This window comes from Notamacropus eugenii, chromosome 1 (assembly GCF_028372415.1).
Source record: "Notamacropus eugenii isolate mMacEug1 chromosome 1, mMacEug1.pri_v2, whole genome shotgun sequence".
Taxonomy (NCBI): domain Eukaryota; kingdom Metazoa; phylum Chordata; class Mammalia; order Diprotodontia; family Macropodidae; genus Notamacropus; species Notamacropus eugenii.
This window is the reverse complement of record NC_092872.1, coordinates 74,435,531-74,456,545: the sequence shown is the minus strand read 5'-3', so window position 1 is coordinate 74,456,545 and position 21,015 is coordinate 74,435,531. Positions and strand designations below refer to the sequence as shown.

Here is a 21,015-nt window from a genome sequence, read left to right as displayed (position 1 = left end):
TGGGTCCATCATAAGCTTCCATGTGGTAGCCTGGATTCAAACTAGGCAGGGGATAGCTATGAATAGTCTAAGAACCAGCCCTCACTTCTACTACATAGGCAAGGACTTTATATTCCCTTTTTTTTAGTGGTACCCTCAGCTCCAAGTCAAACAATAATGTATTGCCAACCCCTGCAGGAAAATTGATAGAAATAACTTCATTCTAAATTAGAGATGAAATCAAAGATTTACTAGAATCTTAAGAGGGAAAAGTTGAGGAATCTAATGCCAGGTAGCATTAAGTAAAAAACCTTCACTTAATGTAAACTGCAGCAATTCTACCAGGATAATTAAACAATCCTAAAACAAAATGGCTAACAACAACAAGGTCTTTGTCACTAGATCTCAGTGGACTTGGAAAAGAATAAGATGGAAAAAGACTGGGAAGATGGTAGGGGTCCCAAACAGAGGATTTTATAATTGATCCTGGAGGTAAATAGGGAGTCACTGGAGTTGATCAAATAGGTCAATGAAATGATTGGGCCAATGCTTTTCTTTTCACAAAACACCTTAAGCATTTGTAAATGTATGAATGAATAACTGAAGAGAATTTTAAGTGCTTCCTATGTGCTAAGCATCATGCTAAAGGCTGTGATGGGTGGTTGTTGTTGTATTTCTTTCTTGAAGATGACCAAAATGATATTGCTCTGTTCGAGGCAAGTTTCAATGTGTCTGACTGTGGCTGATCAGACCAATACAAGCTCGGATGCTCTACCACAGGTCAGGCACAAATAGTTTGTGTGAATATTTGGGGTGGATACTCTTAATTTGCACATCATGCGTTCCTTTGAGCTGTTTCAATTCTTCTTTGCTCATAGAATGTAGCACCTTCTCTGATGTGGGCACGCCATGCTAAGCAGTTGGTCCTGTGCCAGTGTCTCCCAAGTCACACAATCAATTCTAAAGTTCTTGAGAGAGACTTTGAGCGTGTCCTTGTATCGCTTCTTTTGACCACCATGTGAACACTTGCCCTCGGTGAGTGCTCCATAAAACAGTCTTTTTGGCAAGGGTATGTTTTGCATTTGAACAACATGGCCAACCCATCAGAGTTGCGCTCTCTGAAGAAGAGTTTGAATGCTTGGCCTTTCTTAGTTCAAGTAAGGACCTCAGTGTCTCATCCCTTATCCTGCCAGGTGATCTTCAGAATCCTCCTAAAAGCTGCAATACAAATAGAAGAAAACCCTTGTTCGCAGAGGGCTGACAGTCTTAATTAGGAAAGACAGCATAAGTAGGAGAGTCAGCTGTGGTGCAGATGGAAAAATCCTGTGTGCAAGTTGATAAGAGTAGCAGTGCTCCTAGAAGTCCTAAAGTGGGAATAGTTTGCCTTATCCAATTTGCTTATCTGGTTATAGTATATGGGCTTGGAATAAATATATTAGGGATGCAATATTCGTTTATGTGATGTACCTAAGGATGAAAATAGAAATCATTTCCTAATTTTTCTAAAACGAAGGATTCCAGATACAGACATCTTTATAGTCTCAGTTAAAGGTGACTTGACCAAAACACTAAGGAAAGTTTAAGAAATGAATGGAATAATGAAATCTTAAAATGAAACATATATTAAAGGAGAGGACTGGCAAAAGTGATTCTAACACATATATAAGTATCTACATTTACTAAAGGAAATACCAATTACCTATCCTCAAGATAACTTTAAATTAATTTATTGTGTAAATAATTAACAGTATATTTTAAGAGATGTTAAGAATAGCTAAAAAAGGACAATTCCTTGAAATGGGAAACAGCTGGAAATTTTTGAGTAGGCAGGTGACATAAATAAAATGCAAAATATGTGTTCATCTCATGACACTCAGCAACATGTCAGTATGTCACCATGTATTGCAATGGCCTGTATATGCATATTCTCTCCCTAGATGGAATGTAAGGTCCAAGAAAAGAGACCATATTTTATACTTTACTATATCTCCCCTACAATAAACTGGCCTTGCTCAATAAATACTTGTTGGCCAATTTAATTCTTTTGTGGTTAGTTCATTTATTGATTAATTTGTCTTGGTAGGCTGGATTTTTCCATATTAGTTTTCATAAAATTGGATATGACTGTATTTATTTCTATAAAATCCCCAAATATGTGTAATTTATGTAGTAATAAAATCCATGCATCAATACGGTATAGACCATTATTTGTAGGGGATTGTTAAGGGAATTGTTCTTTGGAAAGGACAATGAAGTAGATGACCTTTGAAGAGAGCACAGCTCCGTGTCACTGCACAAGGGGCCTTGAACGTAGCATGGTAGATGCATAATAAATACTTGCTGAATTGAATTAAAATGATCTTGTTTTAGATATGCATATGTAATAGCACATTTTTCCTTTAAGGCCCTTTAGACATAATTTTAACCTCACAAAACCGTTGCAAGCTAGGTTATTGTAATTCTTCTTTATTAAAAATCAGAAAGAAAAATAGACAAAAATTAAACGTAGTACATTTTTCAGGAGAATGATAGGGAAAACAATTGTAAGAAAAAAATGAGTACTGAGATTAGCTCTGAATTATTACTTCCTTTGTTGCCACTCTATTATTAGTTGGCAATGGTACAGAATTTCTACTCCATCCAAAATGCTTAGTTAAAGGAAGCAGTATTGTTAGAAAAGCTTTGGACCAGTATTCAAGTATTCAGAAGGCCTTGGTTTTAGTCTAGTTTTGTGACTAGTATGTACAACCTTGGACAAATAATAACATCCTTGGACTTAACTTCCACACCTGCGAGGTTCCCTCCAGCTTTGCGATTCTACAATACGATGGAAACTCTACAAATACAACGATAGCAAACATGGCTGCCACCACTACCATATTCTGAGTCTATATTTTGTTTTGAATTAAAGCCAACTGGACACGTAGTAGACTAGTGAGAAGTGATCAGTCCCTAGCTTTGCCTTTTGTTTGATTCAGAGTTTATATCATTGCCAGAGTACATAGTATGATAGAGAAATGCTCATTAGAATGAGGGATGCTGTAGTTAGAAAGGGATGCTATAAGATGATTTAGTGAATGTATTTTCCATATTTATGCTGAAGATTTGTCAATCTATATTTGCAGAAATACCAACCTTCTTTCTGTAGCTTTCCAGCTTTATTATAATTCAATTCAACAAACATATATTGAGTACCTAGTATGTGCAAAGCACTATGCCTGGTGCTAAGAGACACACCAAGATCGCTAAACATGATTTAGTACCTTGAATGTAGAAGGGTATTCAATGAATATCAATCAACTGATTTCCTCATAGGACTGGGCCTCTGAAAAGGCACAAACTTAGCTTAAATCAAAAGGAGTTTGAATCAAATCACAGTTTATACTTTCCAAAACATTCCTATCATTTTTCATGGCTCCCTGTTTCTTACTCTCCCATTCCAAAGAGGTTCTGCAGTCTTTTTATGATATTGCTGTACTGGTCATGGCTTGAGGACATAATAACCAGCTGCCTTCAGTAGGCATTGATATCTTAGGAACAGAAATATGTACTCTATGCTTGGAATTAAGTATGGAGTGTCTGTCTTTATTTTGGGATTGGCTAGCTATTCTTTGTAAATTATATTAAAATTTTTTTGTCAAACATTCTAAAGGCATCCTTGTAGAGCATATGAGAGAGCCTGGGAGAGCTCCCTCTCAGGGACTAAATTCAAAGGTCTTATCTCAGAACCTATTGCCATGAACAGATGTACTTTTCTTGTTCAGTATAACCAAACCAACTCTGAAGATACCAACATCCTAGCCTAAGCCTCCAATAACATGGAGCTATTCCACTCAGTTTTCTCACGATCACTGTTTAGTCATTTGAGCTGTGTCTAACTCTTTGGGACCCCATTTGGGGTTTTCTTGGCAAAGAGACTGGTGTGACTTGCCACTTCCTTCTCTAACTCATTTTAGGGATGAGGTAACTGAGGTAAACTGGGACAAATGACTTGCCCAAGGTCATACAACTAGTGTCTGAGGCCAGATTTGAACTCATGAAGATGAGTCTTCTTGATTCCAAGCCCAGTAACTCTATCCACTGTACCACCTAGATGCCTTCACATGAGGAGACTGGACTAGATAATCCCCAGGAGAGGATGAGGGCCAGGTAGATGGTAGCAGATTGCAACATGTGGTAGGAGAACCTATTCTGCCCTGTCTGATTCCCAGCACAGTCTAATAAAACATAGTTATTGTTTTTTTCTGCCTACCAAGGTCTAGGCTAGACAGAACTTGTTGCTGACAACAAAGATACTCTCTTTCCTCCCCTCTTAGAACCTTTTCCTTCTTTCACCATCTCTGGATCCAAGAGGGTAAGGTCCCCTCTAAGACTAAATTTGAAAGCCTCCTTACCCTGAAACCTACTGCATTACTGCTATGTGTGGAAAAGTATTTACTCTTCTCTCACTGAACTGCCTGAGAAAAACACCATTAAATACTCAGGTACCAAGATACCAGATCCTATTGCACATATGGGTCTATATTCAGGTATCTTCTGCCTGTGTATTATCTTCTACCATTTTGGAATAGGGCTAAATATGAATGCTTAGTTCCCTGAGGAACCTTGATTACCAGTTATTTATAGTGTCTAGTTGACTGATCTTTTCTTCCTCCTGCCTGATCTCCCTGCTCATTGGTGTTCAGCTAGAGAGTAAACTGGTACCACTCTTATACAGGGACCTTGGAGGATGAGAGCTCCAATCAATTAATACTATATATAGGGAAACTTGCCTTATGGCTAGCAAAATCCCATCACCAAGTGAATCAATCACCTCACATGCTGAGGTGAAAGCCCCAGTCCCCTGTAACCAGTCTCCTCTCTCTCATCCCTAACTTAGCTGTCTTCCAACAATATGATCTCTATCCATCTCTCTCCTCCTCTTCCATTATGTACTTTGCAATCCCAGTTATATCATTAAGTAACTCCCTTTCATCCTTCATTTTAGACTATTTTCTTTTACCCTCTTTCCATTTTCCTGAACTCATAAAAACTTGGCTCTTTCTGAAAGATACCATTTCCTGGCCACCCTATCTAGTATTGATAAAGAGTATGAAAAAAAAGTATAGCAGTATTCATCAATACATCAATTAAGTATGATATTATATGAATTGCTTTATAGATCTCAACTCTTTAGAAAAAAAGGGAGGAAGATGCATTCTTAAATCTCTGGTGCCAAGTTTGGTTATTATAAAAATATAGTATAGTTTTAATTTTTGAGGTTTTCTTTCCATTCACACTGTTGTAATTGTTATGTGTATTGTTTTCCTCATTCAGCTTACTTTGTGTTAGTTCAGATAAATCTTCTATGCCTAACGTATTCATTTTTTCTGACAGAGTAATAGTATTTTAGCCTCAAAAATTCACAACTGGAAGGGATCTTAGAGTTCAACGCTCTTGTCTTTTATCTGAGGGAACTGAGATCCAGAGAGGTAAAATGATTTGTCCATGGTCACATAAGTAGTAAGGGTCTGAGGTGAGATTTAAACTCAGGTTTTTCTGATTCCAAGCACAGCATTCCACCCATTACACCCTGTTCATTGCCTGTACATAATCTTCTATTATGTAATTTCAAACCATTTCCCAGAATGACTGGACAAATTCACAGCTCCACCTAATAGTGCTTATCTTTCCATAGCTCCAACACTGACTATTCCCATCTTTTTCTATATTCTTGTAACAGCAAGCACCTTGACATCCAGGATAACAGGCTGGTACAGATTCTCAGATCTGCTTTTCTAAAAGGAAAACAACTTTTAAGGGGTCAGCAATCACTTTAATTAAACACATATATCATTCACTTAGTTTAGGGGAAACAGTCAGCACCCTGAACTTCAGAGAAAATACAAACAGAAATTACAAACAGAGAAGATGGCAAAGACCAGCAGACAGGGTTTCCAACTGTCTGACCATAGGTCATACATACAGTACAGATCAACAGACAGATCCAAGTGTCTGACCATTCCACACATGCATAGCTACCAGAGAATCAAGCACCAACATCTGGATTTTTAAAACTGAGGTCTCCTTAGGGGCTTCTCAGAGTCTCATCTGGCCTAATCACAGGAACATTCTTCCAGTGATTGAGCCCCAAAGCTAAACCTCATTTCAGTCGCTGTGCATCAGTGCCTCATTACCAAAAGGTGTGGTGGGCCTGCATACAAAACAAGCCTCCTTCAATAGCCCCACCTGCTATTAATTATCAGGGAAGATTTTTTTTTTAACTCCCATCACAGTTCTGTGGATTCTCATTTCAACATTCACAGATGAATCTTAAGTTCCAAAGCAAATCTTCAACTCTACCTTTAGGGCCATACACACTGAGGAATCGAGTTATTCTCTAATACCTAGCCCCTCACTGGTGTGTTTCCCCCTAAGAACCTGAGAATCCCTTAGTCAGCCAGCCTTAAGTAGCTTTTAGAAAAGTGGTATTTACTAAATTTATTAAGGTGATACACTAAAAATAGTTGGTACAAACACCTCCCCAAAACTATGACACACTCTCCCACAAGTACATACAGAGTCCAGAATAAAGTGAGGTCAGTCTCAGAAAGCATATATGGCAAAGAGTAACTCAGAATTTGATGGCTACAAGTTTTTCCCCTTTTTTCTAGGGTGGTCAAGAAGTTCCCCTTAAGCATCCCCCAAGCATCTGTCTCAGGTTTCTAATGCAGATGCAGCTAGGACACCTAAGGGAAAACGAGAGGTCCAAAATCCTCTGAATCTTTTGAAGCACACAAGCTCCTCCTCTGGTCAAAATCTGGGGGGATTTCTAACACTAGAGTCAAGCCTTCTTCCCTCTTTCCCATAACAGGATCTTTTCCATGGGTTTTAATTAAATGTCATGTTTGCTTGTGAGCTTCAGAACTTATCTCTTCTCAACTAGCTGGCTAAAATATACAGACAACCTCTAGGGTGTGGCCCAGATTCCTCAGCCTATCCAAATAACAATTCTTGTGCCATCTCATTTCAGTTTAGAGGCCTTTTCAGGCTTAGGCTAAAGGTCTAGGACTGAACGTGATTGGATTGGGTTTTGTCATTTACTTAAAGTTGGGTGAGGTTGGGTCAATAAATCATCCCACCCTTACATTTGGCAATTTGCTGGATGAGCTGAAATCTCAAATTTGTTTTGTGTTTCTTATTAGGGATTTGGAGCAATCTTTCATATAGTTGTAAATAGTCTTAGCTAGTCTTCAGAATTGTGTTCCTATCCTTTGACCATATATCAGTTGGGCAATGGCTTTTGGTGTTCCATATTTCAATGAGTTGTCGGTAACGTTGGATATCCAGACCTTTAGAGATAATTGATGAAATTGATGAAAAGATTTTTTTCTAATTGAAAACTTTTCTTATGCTAGTTGGGTTAGTCAAATTAATTCAGTAAATGTTTCATAAGTGCCTACTAAGTGTCAGGCACTGTACTAATCTATGGGAATACCAATGAGAAAAAGAAAGGCAAATGCTCGGTATAAGGACCTTGCAATTCAATATATACACAACAGGAAGGTGGAAGGGATGTGTGGGTGGGTGTGTGTATCTTGTTCCTTTAAGGTGAAATCAAGTAGATTTATAGCTCTATAGATTTATAGACCTTGAAATGCACCATCCAGCCTGCAATCCTGGTTCCAAGGTCACCACGGCTAGAACTCTTGGTATTGTGGGGATTACCCCTTGACACAAAACCAGGGACAACACAGAATACAAACACCTCCCCCTCTCCCCATCCCCTTTCTCGGAACAGGGATAAAAGAGAGGGAGAAGTAAGACAGTCCTTCTCTTATCAAGTCAGTTAATGACTTGTGAGCAGCAGACAAGGGTTGCCAAAAGGGAAGTAGCAGAGAAGAGCATGGCCAAAGAGGCCAAGGCTCAGCAGACTAGGTTTAAGGAAGCAGTCAGTCCATCAAAGGAGGCTACACGCACCCCCATACGGTAGGGGACCCAAAGTGCTCCATGGTAGGCAATCCAGATGTGCTCCAGAGGCCCTTCAGGTCTTTTCTCCATGCCTGGACCAGCCCAGGTTATACTACCTTTTCAGGTATTTCATTCTCCTCTGCACAAATTCCAGCTGCACTAGCCTAGAGCATGTCCTCAGTAATCCTCTCTGTGCTTCCAGACGGTCCTACGTCCCTTCCGCGCCTCTGCCTATTCTTTTTCCTTACGTTTCCACTCAGGTGCCACCTTCTAGAGTTGTCAGAGCTCTTTCTTTTCAAATTCTCTTCCTTTTCCTTCTCTGTATCCCCTGGGAGGAAGGATACGGACTAAAGCATCAGGCCCATCCTAGGGCTTCATGTTTATTGAATACGGTTGGGTCGATCAGAACTGAGGCGTAAGGATGAGTAAGACACGATTCGGTGGCTGGAAAGCAGAAATCACATTATTGATCACTCGATATCCTCCTAACACCAGAAGGCAGGAGCTCAGCTGAAAACCAGCGAGCCCGAGCTGCCGTCCCTGGCCTCCAAGGCCAGCGCTGGGGTCCTCTCGTTCTCCCGGGGGCAGCTCACGTCGTAGAGGGCATTCCCCTGGCAGTGCCCCTTCAGCACCTCCAGCACCGACGTGCAGGGGAGGACGTGGAGCCCGCTCGGGCTTTTTTCTTATTCTGGTGACAAAGTTTGGGCATTCTCATATGGGCCGCTCCTAAAAGTGAAGGAATGGTTTGTTTGCAAATAGTAAAAAAAAATTGTCAAGCTGTTAAACGGCCAACTACGGATTCCCAGAAAATAAAAACCCATTATAAGTTTACTCAGCTATTTTAACATCCGTCCTTCACTGACCCACAAAATGGCCATTCGGACATTCACCCGTCCTCGGCAGCAGAGGAGCGGGAGGAGGCCGCCACCTTCTCGCCGAACGGAACGAAGCCGGCAGCGGCCTGGCGCGCTCCGAGCGGGCCCCCGGCCACCTCAGCCCAGCCCCGGGGAAGCGGCCGGAAGGAGGCTGCGGGCTGCGGCCTGGACGGGGCCGAGCGGGGGCGCTCTTTAACACAAGGGGTCCGATCGGCTGGACCAACCGCGCGGAGGGACAAGAGCCCGGGCAGGGCGGCGGCGTCAGAGCGGCCCGAGGGCGTCGCGGGCATCTTCGGGGACCTCTCTGCCCCCGGCGCTGGGGGGGGGCAGACGCGTTAAAGCGCATTTGCACACCCCCCCGGGCCTCCGTAGAGGCGTCCTTCTTGTGACGTCGCAAGCAGACGGGGACACAAACCACCGCTCGCTTCTTCGGTTAGGCCTAGGTGAAGAAGCGTTGGGACGGTGGGGAAGGAAGAGGGACGGGGTAGGAGAGGAGACGTAACGCGGAGGTGTGCGAGGTTAGGGGCACCGGGGGCAAAGACCGCGGAGCAAGCATTCGCGCAGGCGCACGCCAGCCCGCCCCGCCTCCTGGACGAGTCCCCTTTCTAGTAACTTCCCCGGCCCGTGATGTCATCTCCGTGCGACGCCACGGCGGCTGGCATTTTCATTCTTTACGCTTGCTCATCTGAAGAGAAAAGCACACACACACAGGCAAAAACAGACCCCAGGGCTCTCCCCGTGCCCGGGGAAGTTACTAGAAACGTCTTAGCTCCGGCGGTGGAGGGTTTGTGTGTCTAGCAGCCTAGGGAAGACGGGAAGGGGAGGCAGGCCAGCGAGAGGATGGAAACTAAAAGCCCGTGACGGCCCACAGTGACTCGGCGACGCCGGCTTCGTTTCCCAGCGTGCCTCGCGCGGCGCCGCCGAGGGCAGAGGGGAGGAGGGAAAGAGGGGAGGGAGGGGGCGGGGGATGAGGAAGCGGCGGCGACGGCGGCGGGTGTCGCGCAGCGAGTGAGTGTGTAAGCGGGATCGGAGGACCGAGCGGTGGCCGCAGCAGCAGCAGCAGCCGCCAAGGGCCGGGCCTGCGCCAGCGCCCCCACAGCGCCTCACCCCGCGGGGGGGGCTTCCTACCGCTGCCCCCTCCCCCCTTCGTCGTCGTCCCTCCCCTCCCCCCACCCCCCTCAGCCTCCGGGCCCGGCCGCCGCCGCCGCCGCCGCAGCGAGGCCTCGCTCCTCGCCTGAGTCACCGCCGCCGCCATGGCCGAGAGCGGCGAGAGCAGCGGCCCCTCGGGCCCCGCTGCAGCAGATGGTGCCGCGACCCCCTCAGGCGACCCCAAGATCATCAAAGTCACTGTGAAGACCCCGAAGGAGAAGGAGGAGTTTGCGGTGCCAGAGACCAGCTCTGTCCAGCAGGTGAGGCCCCCTCCCCGGGCCTGTAACCTCCGCCTCCCGGCCCGCCGACACGCACGCCCGCGGGGGAGCCGGGGCGGCTCGGTCGAGGGCCGGACTGGACGCGGGAGAACGCCCGAGTCGGGCGGGCTTGGGGTGGGGGCCCCGGCCTGGGCGGGATGGGGACGGCGCCGGGGGCGGCCTCGGTCTCCAGGCCCGGGGCCGAGCCTCGGGGCCGGGTGGAGGGGATGGCCCCGGAGCGCCCGCCCGCGGGCCTCCCCCGTCCTCGGGTAGTTCCGACCGGCGTGGAGGGGAGGGTGTCGCGGCCGGTCCCCGGCCGTTCCCTTCACAAAGGACTCGGCCGGACCGGCTCGGGGCGGGGGCGGAGGTCCGCCTGGGCTCCGGCTCCCCGGGGCAGCTGCCTGGCAGAAAAGTTTCATTGTTCGGGATGACTGTTGAGCCGACAGGGTTAAGGGAGGCTTAGGGTGAGGAACACGTGTGCAGTTGTGCCTTTTGACTGCTGGAATAGCTTCCACCCCTCGGAACAGCTTTTTTCTTGGTTCGGTGACGTAGAAATTGCACCCGGCCAAATTGGAGGAATAACTCCTACCCGGCTGTTGGAGAAAAGTGAAGCATTTTCTTTCACCGGTGTTTTGTTTTTTAAAATCATTCTTTGAGCTCAGGTGCTGATCCGAGGGATGACGGGTTTTTATTAGGTAGTATTTAGAGGTAGGAATTCCGTATAAACTGATTAGGATTGGCTAAGCGATTTAAAATCTGATTTCCGCTGTATCTTGGTGCTACGAATAACCGGAGTTGTTTGGGCCCCACCTATGTAGTACCTGATCGCTGCTTAATAAAACTAGAACTAGCAGAACAACCCAAACCTTGACTTGAATTTTGGTGTGGAGCTCCAAAGAGCTGGAGGCCGTCCACCGGGAGGCGTTAGGAGCCCATCAGCAGGGGTTTGTCAGGGGTGGATTCACATCTCCCGACTGGGTTCTTTACTCTGGACGGGACGGAGTGGGTGTAGTGCCAAGTGTGCCGCCTATTGAACCTCCAAATTACAGTGTGAAGCCCCAGGATTCTCTTTTCCAGTTCTCTAGTCTCACTTCACTAAGTTGGATGATTCCTTTCAGCACTCTACTGCAGGGAATCAGGAAGGAACAGTCTTTTAACTACAGTGTAACTTTATAGCTCAAATTATGTAAGCTATAGATGATGTTTTTGACATTGAGGCTATGAGGGTCTTTCCTATTTTCAGTGGTAGGCATACGTGAAATTAAAATATTAATCTGGGAACTTTTTTTTATGTTGTAAAACCAGTGTTAGCATAGATGAAAATCCACTGATCTTTGATGGTTGTCAAGAGTACAGATAACATTCCTTTTAAGACTTAAGAATTTTAAATACAATAGAATTCTTTTGAAGGTCAAAATACTGTACAAGTCGATTTTTAATATGCTTCTTCAATGAAACTGGTTGAAATTGCAGAACCGACCCTTTTTTGGTAAAGGTACATGAGAGAAAAATTCACAGCTATTCATTAGAAGAAAGTGTTCTAAGGCCATCTTGAAATAAAATATTTCTTAATCTTGGAGCTTTTACTCTTAATTATTAAAGAACTATGCCCTCAGGTTGATAAAAATTCAACTTCATTTTTTTATAAAACAGTTCTTCCTTTTTATCTGTTGCACTCTAGGAGGCAGTGTAGTATAGTTGGAGTACTGCATTTGGAATCTAAAGACCTGGGTTCCAGTTCTTGTTCAGTCCTAGAAATATGCATGTTCACCTGGAATGTTTTCTTCTGTACATAGCCATTATTAATGGTACCCATATGTATTAGGCAGTTTAATTATTGGAGTAAAATAAATATTATCAAAGGCATTGTTTGGCATACCTCAAATTGTTAGGATGACAATTGCACCAAAGTGGAAACAGCTGTTTGCCACAGGTTCTTCTATCCGTTTTTTGTTTTTGTTTTTGACATTAGGGAGACAATCCAAAAATGAGATTAAGAAAGAAGTTAGGATCATTGCAATTCAGCAAATATTTATTAACCACCTACAAATTTACAAGGCAGCTGGGGATTCAAAGACAAATAAGACACTTCTCTTTCCCACAAGGAGCTTACATCTAGTAGAAAAGGTAAGACAGGGACACAAATAACTGATACAAATTATCATGTGATATGTTCATGGGAGAGGGACAAAAAGTGCAATTACAAATCTGAGAATGGAGAGAGACGATATCTTAAAGTTTCTAGGTTAGGCATGGTATTTTGGGTGTTGTCTCCTATACTTCAGTTTTTATCCTGAAATTTTCTTGCCTTGGGGTGGGAAAAAGCCCCCAGAGAAGGGACCTTTAAAGCTAATACGTTTTATTAAGTAAATAAGATTATATATAACTTAAAAATTGCTTGGCATTAGTGGTTCTACATAATATTCTTTAATTTGTTTAATAATTTATTTTGTATTTATAAAATAGTGTCATGTCTAAGTCTGCCCTTTTCCTTTATTTAAAAGTGAGCAAAGGGCAGAAACTATTTCACTTTCTATGTGAGCCTTTCTCTTGGATAGAGTGAGTACTTACTGCTGTGTTTTGGTGATGGTATTTTTTTGTGTACTTAATGTGTACATAATTAAGGTGGATGTTAATTTGCACTAAATGTATTTTTCAGTGGGTCTCACAGAATCCGAAGTGGTTAGCTGTTTAAATGTCAGTTCTCAGTAAACAATAGTTAATGTTTAAATTCAACAAACTTTAGGATATTTTGAGTGCTGTGCAAAGATAAATTTAATAAGATAAATCTTGTCAATTTTTTGAGTATTAACTGGAACGCTTTGGGAGATAAAGTAGTTTCAGAAAAATCTTTCATCCTAATTCTTAGTACACAGTACATTGCACATGGTAGGTGTTTGATAAATATTTGTTGTAGAAAGTATCTTGCAAAAATATGTTGATAAATTTTCTTGCTTTAGTAAAAATTGACAATATGTTTTAAGTCATGAGGTCACAGATATACAGCTGGAAAGCACTTAAAAGACCATTTCCTCATTTTATAGGTGAGGAAACTGAAGTCTAGGGAGATTAAATGACTTGCCCAAGGTCTCACAGATAGTAAGTTTCCTGGTTGGAATTCAGACTTGTTCTTTGACTCTAGAGCCTGCTCTTTCCAGTTGTTTACAATCATAGTTGTCATTTATGTGGCATTTTGCAGTTTGTATAGTACTTGATTTACAACCGCTCTCTGAGGTTGTGGGGAGCAAATGTTATCCCCATTTTACAAATGAGGCAACTGAGGCTCTGAGAGGCTGAGTGACAGATTGACTATTAAATGGTCAAATACTGATTGGATCTTAACTTCTGTTTATCCACTCCATTCCTGTGTTCTTTATACTACTCTGCCTGGTGCTATAGATAAAAAGGTTAGGTTGAATCCCTATCAACCCTAGGGGCATACCCATAAACTTGATTTGACCCTGGAAGGTTATCTTTTTTTCCTTTTCATTTGTCTCTGACTCAGAATTGGAGTGCAGAATAAATGATTGACTTTACTATGAAATGTTTATGACATAGAATTCAAACCTGGCCATAAATTTTAAAAAGTGTTTTTTTTAAGAGGACCTTTTATTAGTTGAGAATTCAGTTAATAACCATATCATCTTTGAAATGCCTAACACCAAGTTTTAATTTTTTAAATCTTTGTGTATGTCATTGGATAATAGTTTTGTGTGTGCTTGGGAGTATTTTACCATTACATGTACTTTCTTTGAAAGAATACTATTTTTGGCCTTATTGAAAAGTCATCTCTATATTTCAGTTTTTTCAAAGCTAGCAGTTTTCAGTTTAAAAAAAATCCAGTAAGATGAACTGTTTTAAAGCAAGCTAACTGGAATAGGTTTTGCAAAAATTGTTGTCCAAATTAAAGTCATTATAGTGGTGAATAAAAGCTTTATTTCTTAGTTGGACCGTATTCATCGTTGCTAAAATTAGATTATTTTAGTTGTTCATGGTTTCCAGCTTTTACAAAAAAATCCCAACATACAGATTTCTAAACTTAGTTTTTTCCATGTTAAAAAGCCCTTACTTTATCGAGTGAATTTAGACGTTAATTATTTAGTATTTATGCTCTTATTTTGATTTTGAGGTATTTAGAATGACCTGAAAAGTCTTAAGATTTTTGTACTGACTTTTGGGACATCTTGTACATAGGAGAAAACCAGCTGGAAATGGGCAAGTCACTTAAATCCCTTTCCACCCTAGGAAAACTCTCATACTGCAAGTTATAAATGAATTGCTGATCTATATTATTGAAAAGAGTTTTCATACTAGGAGTTTGCCATATATATGAAATTACAAGTCCAGATTAAAAAAAAGTTAAAAATTACAAGTCCAGGTTAAAAAAAAGTTAAAAAAAATGAGATACATAATTTTTGTTTTGATTAAAATGATGTAATTTAAAGTACTTTTTATAGGTGTTTGGCATTATTTTTGCATATCTCTAGCTTCTAAGGATATTTTGTGAGGGGGAAAAATGTTTCGGCATTTTGGCTAGAAACTCAAATACATTGAAATAGGCTTTGTTTGAATCATTTTTCAATTCAAGTACAAAGGCAAGGCTACCCTAGAATGTGTGGTGAAAAGTGCTGTGTAAGCACTATATTTAAAAGTTAGTCCTTGTAACCAGAAATACTTGCATACTATTGCTTGTTTCTTAGTATGCAAATATGTTTACAAATGTGTTGTACCATAATAGTTAAGAAGCCAGTCAGGTTTAAAAGACCAGTTCCCAAGTGACTTTTATGTTTCTTACTGTAGCTTTTTCTTGTACTTGGTAAAAGGTAAATTGTACCTCAGAAAGAATTAATACTTTTTGACTAATTGGATGGTTCCTTCACCAACAAGCTGCTGGCCATCTCTACGTGAATGTGTCATAGGCATCTCACACTCAACATGTCCCTAAACAGTAGAACTTATTTTCCCCAGCCCCTTTGGCAATCTGATGGAGTCTGTGGACATCTCTGAATGTTTTTAAGTGTGTAAGATAAAATACATAGGATCACAAAGGAAACAAATTACATTGAAATATGTTTATCAAAATATTTTTTAAAAAGTTCCAGACACCTGGTTGAGAACCCCTGCTCCAGGATAAAATTTCAGACTTCTTGGTTTGGCATTTGGCCTTTCACAGTCTAGCTCCAGTGTACCATTCCAGGCTTATTACACATTACTTCCCCCTAGTGTATTCTGTGTTTCAGCTGAACTGGCCTATTTGCCGTTCCCTGTACATGAAATTCCATCTCTCTACTCCATGCTTTTGCTTAGACTGTCTTCTCTGGCTGGAATACTCAGCCTCAGCATCACCACCTCTTAGAGTCCCTTAGCTCCCTTTAAAGCCCAACTCAAATGGTGACACCTTTTCTGACTCACCCTATATTCAGCAACTTCTTCATCCTCATTACTTGCCAGGTATCTAGCACAGTGCCTAGCACATTTTGGGCACTTAAAAGTTTATTGACTGTCAGGAATTTCTGGTGATTGAGAGAACCTGTAGTACTCTTACCTGAGCGGATAAGGGTGGAGAGAATATCTTGGGAATATGTATTGTTTATGATGTTTTGAATATTATTTTAGAAGAAAAAAGACTGAGACAGGAACTAAATAAATAGTTCTTAACTAACTTTAGTCTCTTAACTAAATAGCAGACTACTGTGACTTAAAATGGCATATATTTTAAAAATAACTTATACTTGACCTTACCAAGTGTGGAGAGCCAAGGGCAATGCAGCTCTAAGCTAATGGTGGAAGGTTATGAACATTTTTTGCCTCACAAAAGTAATAAAAAGCTATGAAGGGGAAAACATCTGCAAAAAACTTCTTTTTGAGAGACCTAAGCCAGAACATCCCTAGAGCAATTACAAATGACCTAAGGAAATAATAGAACAAGCAAAGTGGAACTGGTTTACTATTATTTTCATAGTATTTTATTCAGAGCATTGATGAATGTGGAACTATCACATTTGGGCTTTCAACATTTGAAGTCCGTCAGTAAGCATTTATTAAGGACCTGCTATGTGCTAGAAACTGGGCTAGAGTTGGGGATACAAAAAGAGGCAAAGGACAGTCCCTGCCTCATGGAGGCTCAAAATCGAATGGAAGAGACTAACAAGAAAACAAATACATATAAACAAGCAATGTGCAGGATAATAGGAAATACCAAAGAAAGCACTAGGATTAAGAGGGATTGGGAAAGATTTTTATGGAGGGGTTTTAGTTCAGACTTGAAGGAAATCAGGGAAGCCTGGGAATATGGAGATGAGGAAGTAGAGTGTTTCAGGCATGGGAGACAGTGAGCCTGGAGTCAAGAGGTGGAGTATCTTGTTCTTGGAACTGCCAGGAGGTCCCAGTTACTGGACTGTAGAGTGAGGTAAGAAAGAAAATTTTGTGTTTAGATTCCGTATTTATCTTGGAGGCAACAAAGACCCCCTGGAGTTTATTTAGTAGGGGTGTGACATGGTTGCTTTAGGAAAATCACTTTTAGCAGAATGGATGATGGAGGATGGATTGGAATGGAAAGAGCCCTGAGGCAGTTAAACCCACCAGCTCCAGGCGTGAAGGGACCAGGGTCTCACCAGAGTGATGGCATTGTTAGAGAGAAGTAGCAAAGGTGCAAGTGGCAGTTGTTAGCAAGGTTTAAAAAAAAAGGGAAGAGTTGCAGGATATGACCAAATACATGGAAGATAATCTGAGATATTACAGATTGCAGGCACTCAAGAAACTTTAAGATAACTCAGAGAAGACAAATCAGTCGGTAAACATTTATTAATGCCAGACACTAGTGCCAGACACTAAGAGAAAAATGAATGGTGTTACAAAAAGTGAACAGTTATAATAACTGACATTTATAAAGTGCCTTAACCTTTACAAAAAATCATATAAACATTATCTCATTTGACCCTTATAACAAAACTGTGCGGTAACGGGGTAATATCCCTATTTTCCAGATGAAGAAATAATTATTCCACCATGCCTGCATTCTCTTATCTCTTCCATTCTGAGTCCTTACTTACCTTTAAGGTTCAGCCTGGGTATTATCATTTGAAAGTGTTTTCTGATCGACCTGGTTGTATTGAATACTTTTAGTGTGGCTTTGAGTTGATTGGTATTTTCTGGCACCTTGTGATTTTTGTTGGTGTGGAATTGAGAGTTTGACCGCATCAGAAGTTGTCCCATGGATGCTGTAGCAATACTTTCAGTTTCAGGGTGCAGAGAGAACCAAATGGGACACAGGTATATTTGATTTTTACTTTTTAACATTTTTCTTATGCATTTTGTATTTTTATATATCATAATCACTTCCTAATACCTTGCAACCCTCTCAGTGCCCTCCTCTCCATAAGACCCTCTTTAGTTTAAAAAAAAAAAAAAAAGACAAAGCAAATAAAGCTGTTTAAAACAATTCAACTAACTAACCTCAACTAATGGAATATATAACAAATTCTGCTGAACTTTACTGAGTGAATGGACTTGTCCACTTTAGTCATTGCATTTAATCTCAATTGTTTTCAATTATATTATGGTAACACGTGCATATTTTCCCAATTTTTCGTAGTTCACATGATCATACTCTTGTTTCTGAGTTCTTTATATTCATCATTCCTAGTTTGCAGCAACATTGCATTATATTTGGATATGAGAATTTATTCAGCTATTCTTCAGTCCCACCGTATTTCATTTCCAGTTTTTGCTGTGACTAATAATATTGCTTTCTGAATATCTTGTTATATGTGGGACTTTATGATCTTCTTGGGGTATTACCAGGAATATGATCATTAGTCCACAAAGTATGAACTAAAGTTTAATAACTTCTTACACAATTTCAATTTGTTTTCCAGAGTGATTGGACCTATTTACAGATTACTGATAGCATATTAATGTACTTGTCTTCCCATAGCTTTTCCAATATTCTCTTTTATTTTTGTCATTGTGTTAGAAGGGAGATAAAAACCTTACAATGGTTTTAATTTTCATTTCTCTTGTGATTTAATAGTATTTCATATGGTTCAGTTTTGCCTCTTTACATTTTGTTTTACTGTTCTGACCCTTTATTTTTAGATCACTTACACTTTTGGAGCTAATTTTGTGATATTGTATAAGAAAGTCCAAGTGCGTCTTCTATGGAGTCCTTTCTTCTTTTTCCAGAAGTTTTTGTTTAATAGAAAACCTTTCCCCTAATAGTTTGTATACTAGAATTTATCAGATTGTGGAGTACTGTTTGTTTGCCTGTAGGTCTTGCTTACTTACTTACTTTGCTTTTTTGTGTTTTTTAGTTATTACCAAGTACTTTGAATACCCAGTACTACTTCTCTTCAACCCTGCCCTTATTCTAGGTGGTATAAACATTCAGATTGATAATCCTTAATCTCCTAGTTCTGTATTCATTCACATAGTTGCCAAAATGCTTTTTTCTCAGGCAGGGATCTGACCATTTCATTCCCTAGTCAGTACGCTTTAGCGTCTGGCTTCTTACTACCTCTTTGCTAAAATAAAAACTTTTGTTTAGCTCCAACCTAACTTTCCACCTTTATACTTCCCTTCTACATTACAGTCTAGCTAACTTGATTAGCTTTTGCTCACACATGGCATTCCTACTGCCTTTGTTCTTTTGTATGTATTTCCTCCTCATCTCTGCCTCATAGAACTTCTTTCTTCCGTCTAGATACAGCTTAAGTGTCACCTACAGTGAAGCCTTGTCTGGACTATCTTGTATTTTACAAATATTTTCTAAGTATTTTTTTTTTTGTATTTATTTATTTATATGTGTATATGTCTATCTTGATATAATGTAGACTCCTTGAGACTAGGGATTGTTTCATTTTTTGTATCTCTCTCTCCCATGCCTGTCTCAGTCCACAGCACATAGTAGGTGCTTAGTAAGTGTTTGTTGGTTGTATATCTTGCTACTTTGTTTAGGGTATCAAACATTACTGTTTCTTGAAAAATCTAGTTTTTTTTTTTTAAGTAAATCGCCTTCATATAAATAGAAATAGGGATAATTTTACACTCTTCTAAATGGTTATTTCTGTAGTTCCTTTTTTGTCTTATTGTCATAGTTAGCTTCTTAAGTACTAGTTCTTCAAATATATTTTAAAATATGAGAACAATACTAAGTAATAGGTTGATGGCATAACATTTCCTGTTATTTTTGAAGGCACCGAGAGCAGGATTTATTATATTTTCCCACTTCCATTTTGGACATCTGTCATACTCACAAAATATCCAGAGATCATGTATGTCTATCTCTTTTCTTCTCCCTCCTAGGTTCTGGAGCTATGAAGACCCTTCATTCCCCCAAAAGAAATAAAACATCAAGCAATTTAGAAATATGAGTCTGAACCTGGTGAGAGAAATAAGGATTAGAGATACCAATTTGGGAATCCTATGAAGCGAAGCAGTAGTTTTAGCCATGGAAATCTGGGAGATCACCCAAGGATCATAATATAGATTTAGAGCCATATTTAGGTCAACCCCCTCATTTTAACAGATGAGGGGACTGAAATCTAGAAAGTTGTAAATTGCCCAAGATCACACAGGTAATAAAGCTAGTGTTCAAATGCAGGTCCTTTGATGCCAAGTCCAACAACAAAGTCATTGGTGGCTCTCAGCAGTTTCAGTAGAGTACATAGGGATGGAATTAGTATTGCTCTTAGTTAAAAGGAATGGGTGGGTGATCTGGAGGTATACATGGCCATTCTATAGACTGTTCTTTCAAGAAGCTTCTATGGTGAAAGGGACTTGAATTGTGAATGACATATGTATCAGGGGCTCTGGAATTCAGAGCCAGATGCTTTGTCATCCAATTTAAAAACAACTTAGGGGATAGGATGACCCACAGAAGTGTTTATTATTTAAGTTAGGGGAGACCTGACTTTGTAGTGTGGGAGAAAGGAATCAGCAGAGAAGGATTAAAGAAAAGAGATAATTGATAAAGAAAAAAAATCATAGTGGACCACACTCAAATAATGAATCTTTGAATCTGATGAAGTGTTTGCTCAGGATAACCTCTACATTTGAATAAAAGAAGGCACCTCTCTACCTGCTACAGCCCTTATCTGACTAATCAGGTATTTCATCTGACTAAGCTGCATATACATTATTACTATAAGAGAAAACACTTATCAGGTTATTCAGTTCCCCTGTATGGTTTAAATAGGGTGACAAGGGCATTTGACTTTAGGTTCCTGCATCCTTGATCAGTCTATCATGCACACACCTCAAATACATCAGGAGATTCTAAGTTCATGACACCCTATTTTGGTAAAATAAAAGAAAGCTACTTTTTTCAGGATTTAATGTCTTGATTTAATGTGTCAAATAGTACAGAAAGCTTTCATTTTGAAAAAAAATGTAGAACTTTGTTTAATGAGTCTTTTTGGAAATACTTATGTCATTGGCAGTACTTAAAATTCCTTTTTCTTTTCCAGAGTAATTTGTACTATTGAAATGTTTATGCTCGAATTTGGACTTGGTAAGGAGTTAAACAATTAAAGTTTTTTGGGGGAATGTTTAAAGTCAACCTGCCCTTTTACTACCTTTTCACTCTTACTACGTTTACTTAGGCGCACCTAGGTGGTGCAGTGGATAGAGTGCCAGACTTGGAGTCAGGAAGACTCATTCATCTTCCTGTGTTCCAATCTGGTCTCAGACACTTATTAGCAAGGCACTAAACTGTTTGCCTCAGTTTCCTCATCTGTAAAGTGAGCTGGAGAAGGAAATGGCAAACCATTCCAGTATCTTTGTCAAGAAAATCCTGAATGAGGTCA

At 40.6% G+C, this 21,015-nt stretch overlaps 1 protein-coding gene across 4 annotated transcripts in view; it reads left to right on the top strand.

Moving 5' to 3' along the window:
- The first annotated feature begins 9,738 nt into the window (after positions 1–9,738).
- The window catches only part of UBQLN1 (ubiquilin 1), a 60,324-nt gene continuing 49,047 nt past the window's right edge, over positions 9,739–21,015 (top strand). For all 4 annotated transcript variants that reach the window (XM_072605367.1, XM_072605361.1, XM_072605351.1 and 1 more), the window contains exon 1: positions 9,739–10,213. In XM_072605367.1, coding sequence (XP_072461468.1) covers positions 10,058–10,213 — 156 coding nt within the window. In that variant the 5' untranslated portion in view covers positions 9,739–10,057. The remainder of the gene's footprint in view (positions 10,214–21,015) is intronic.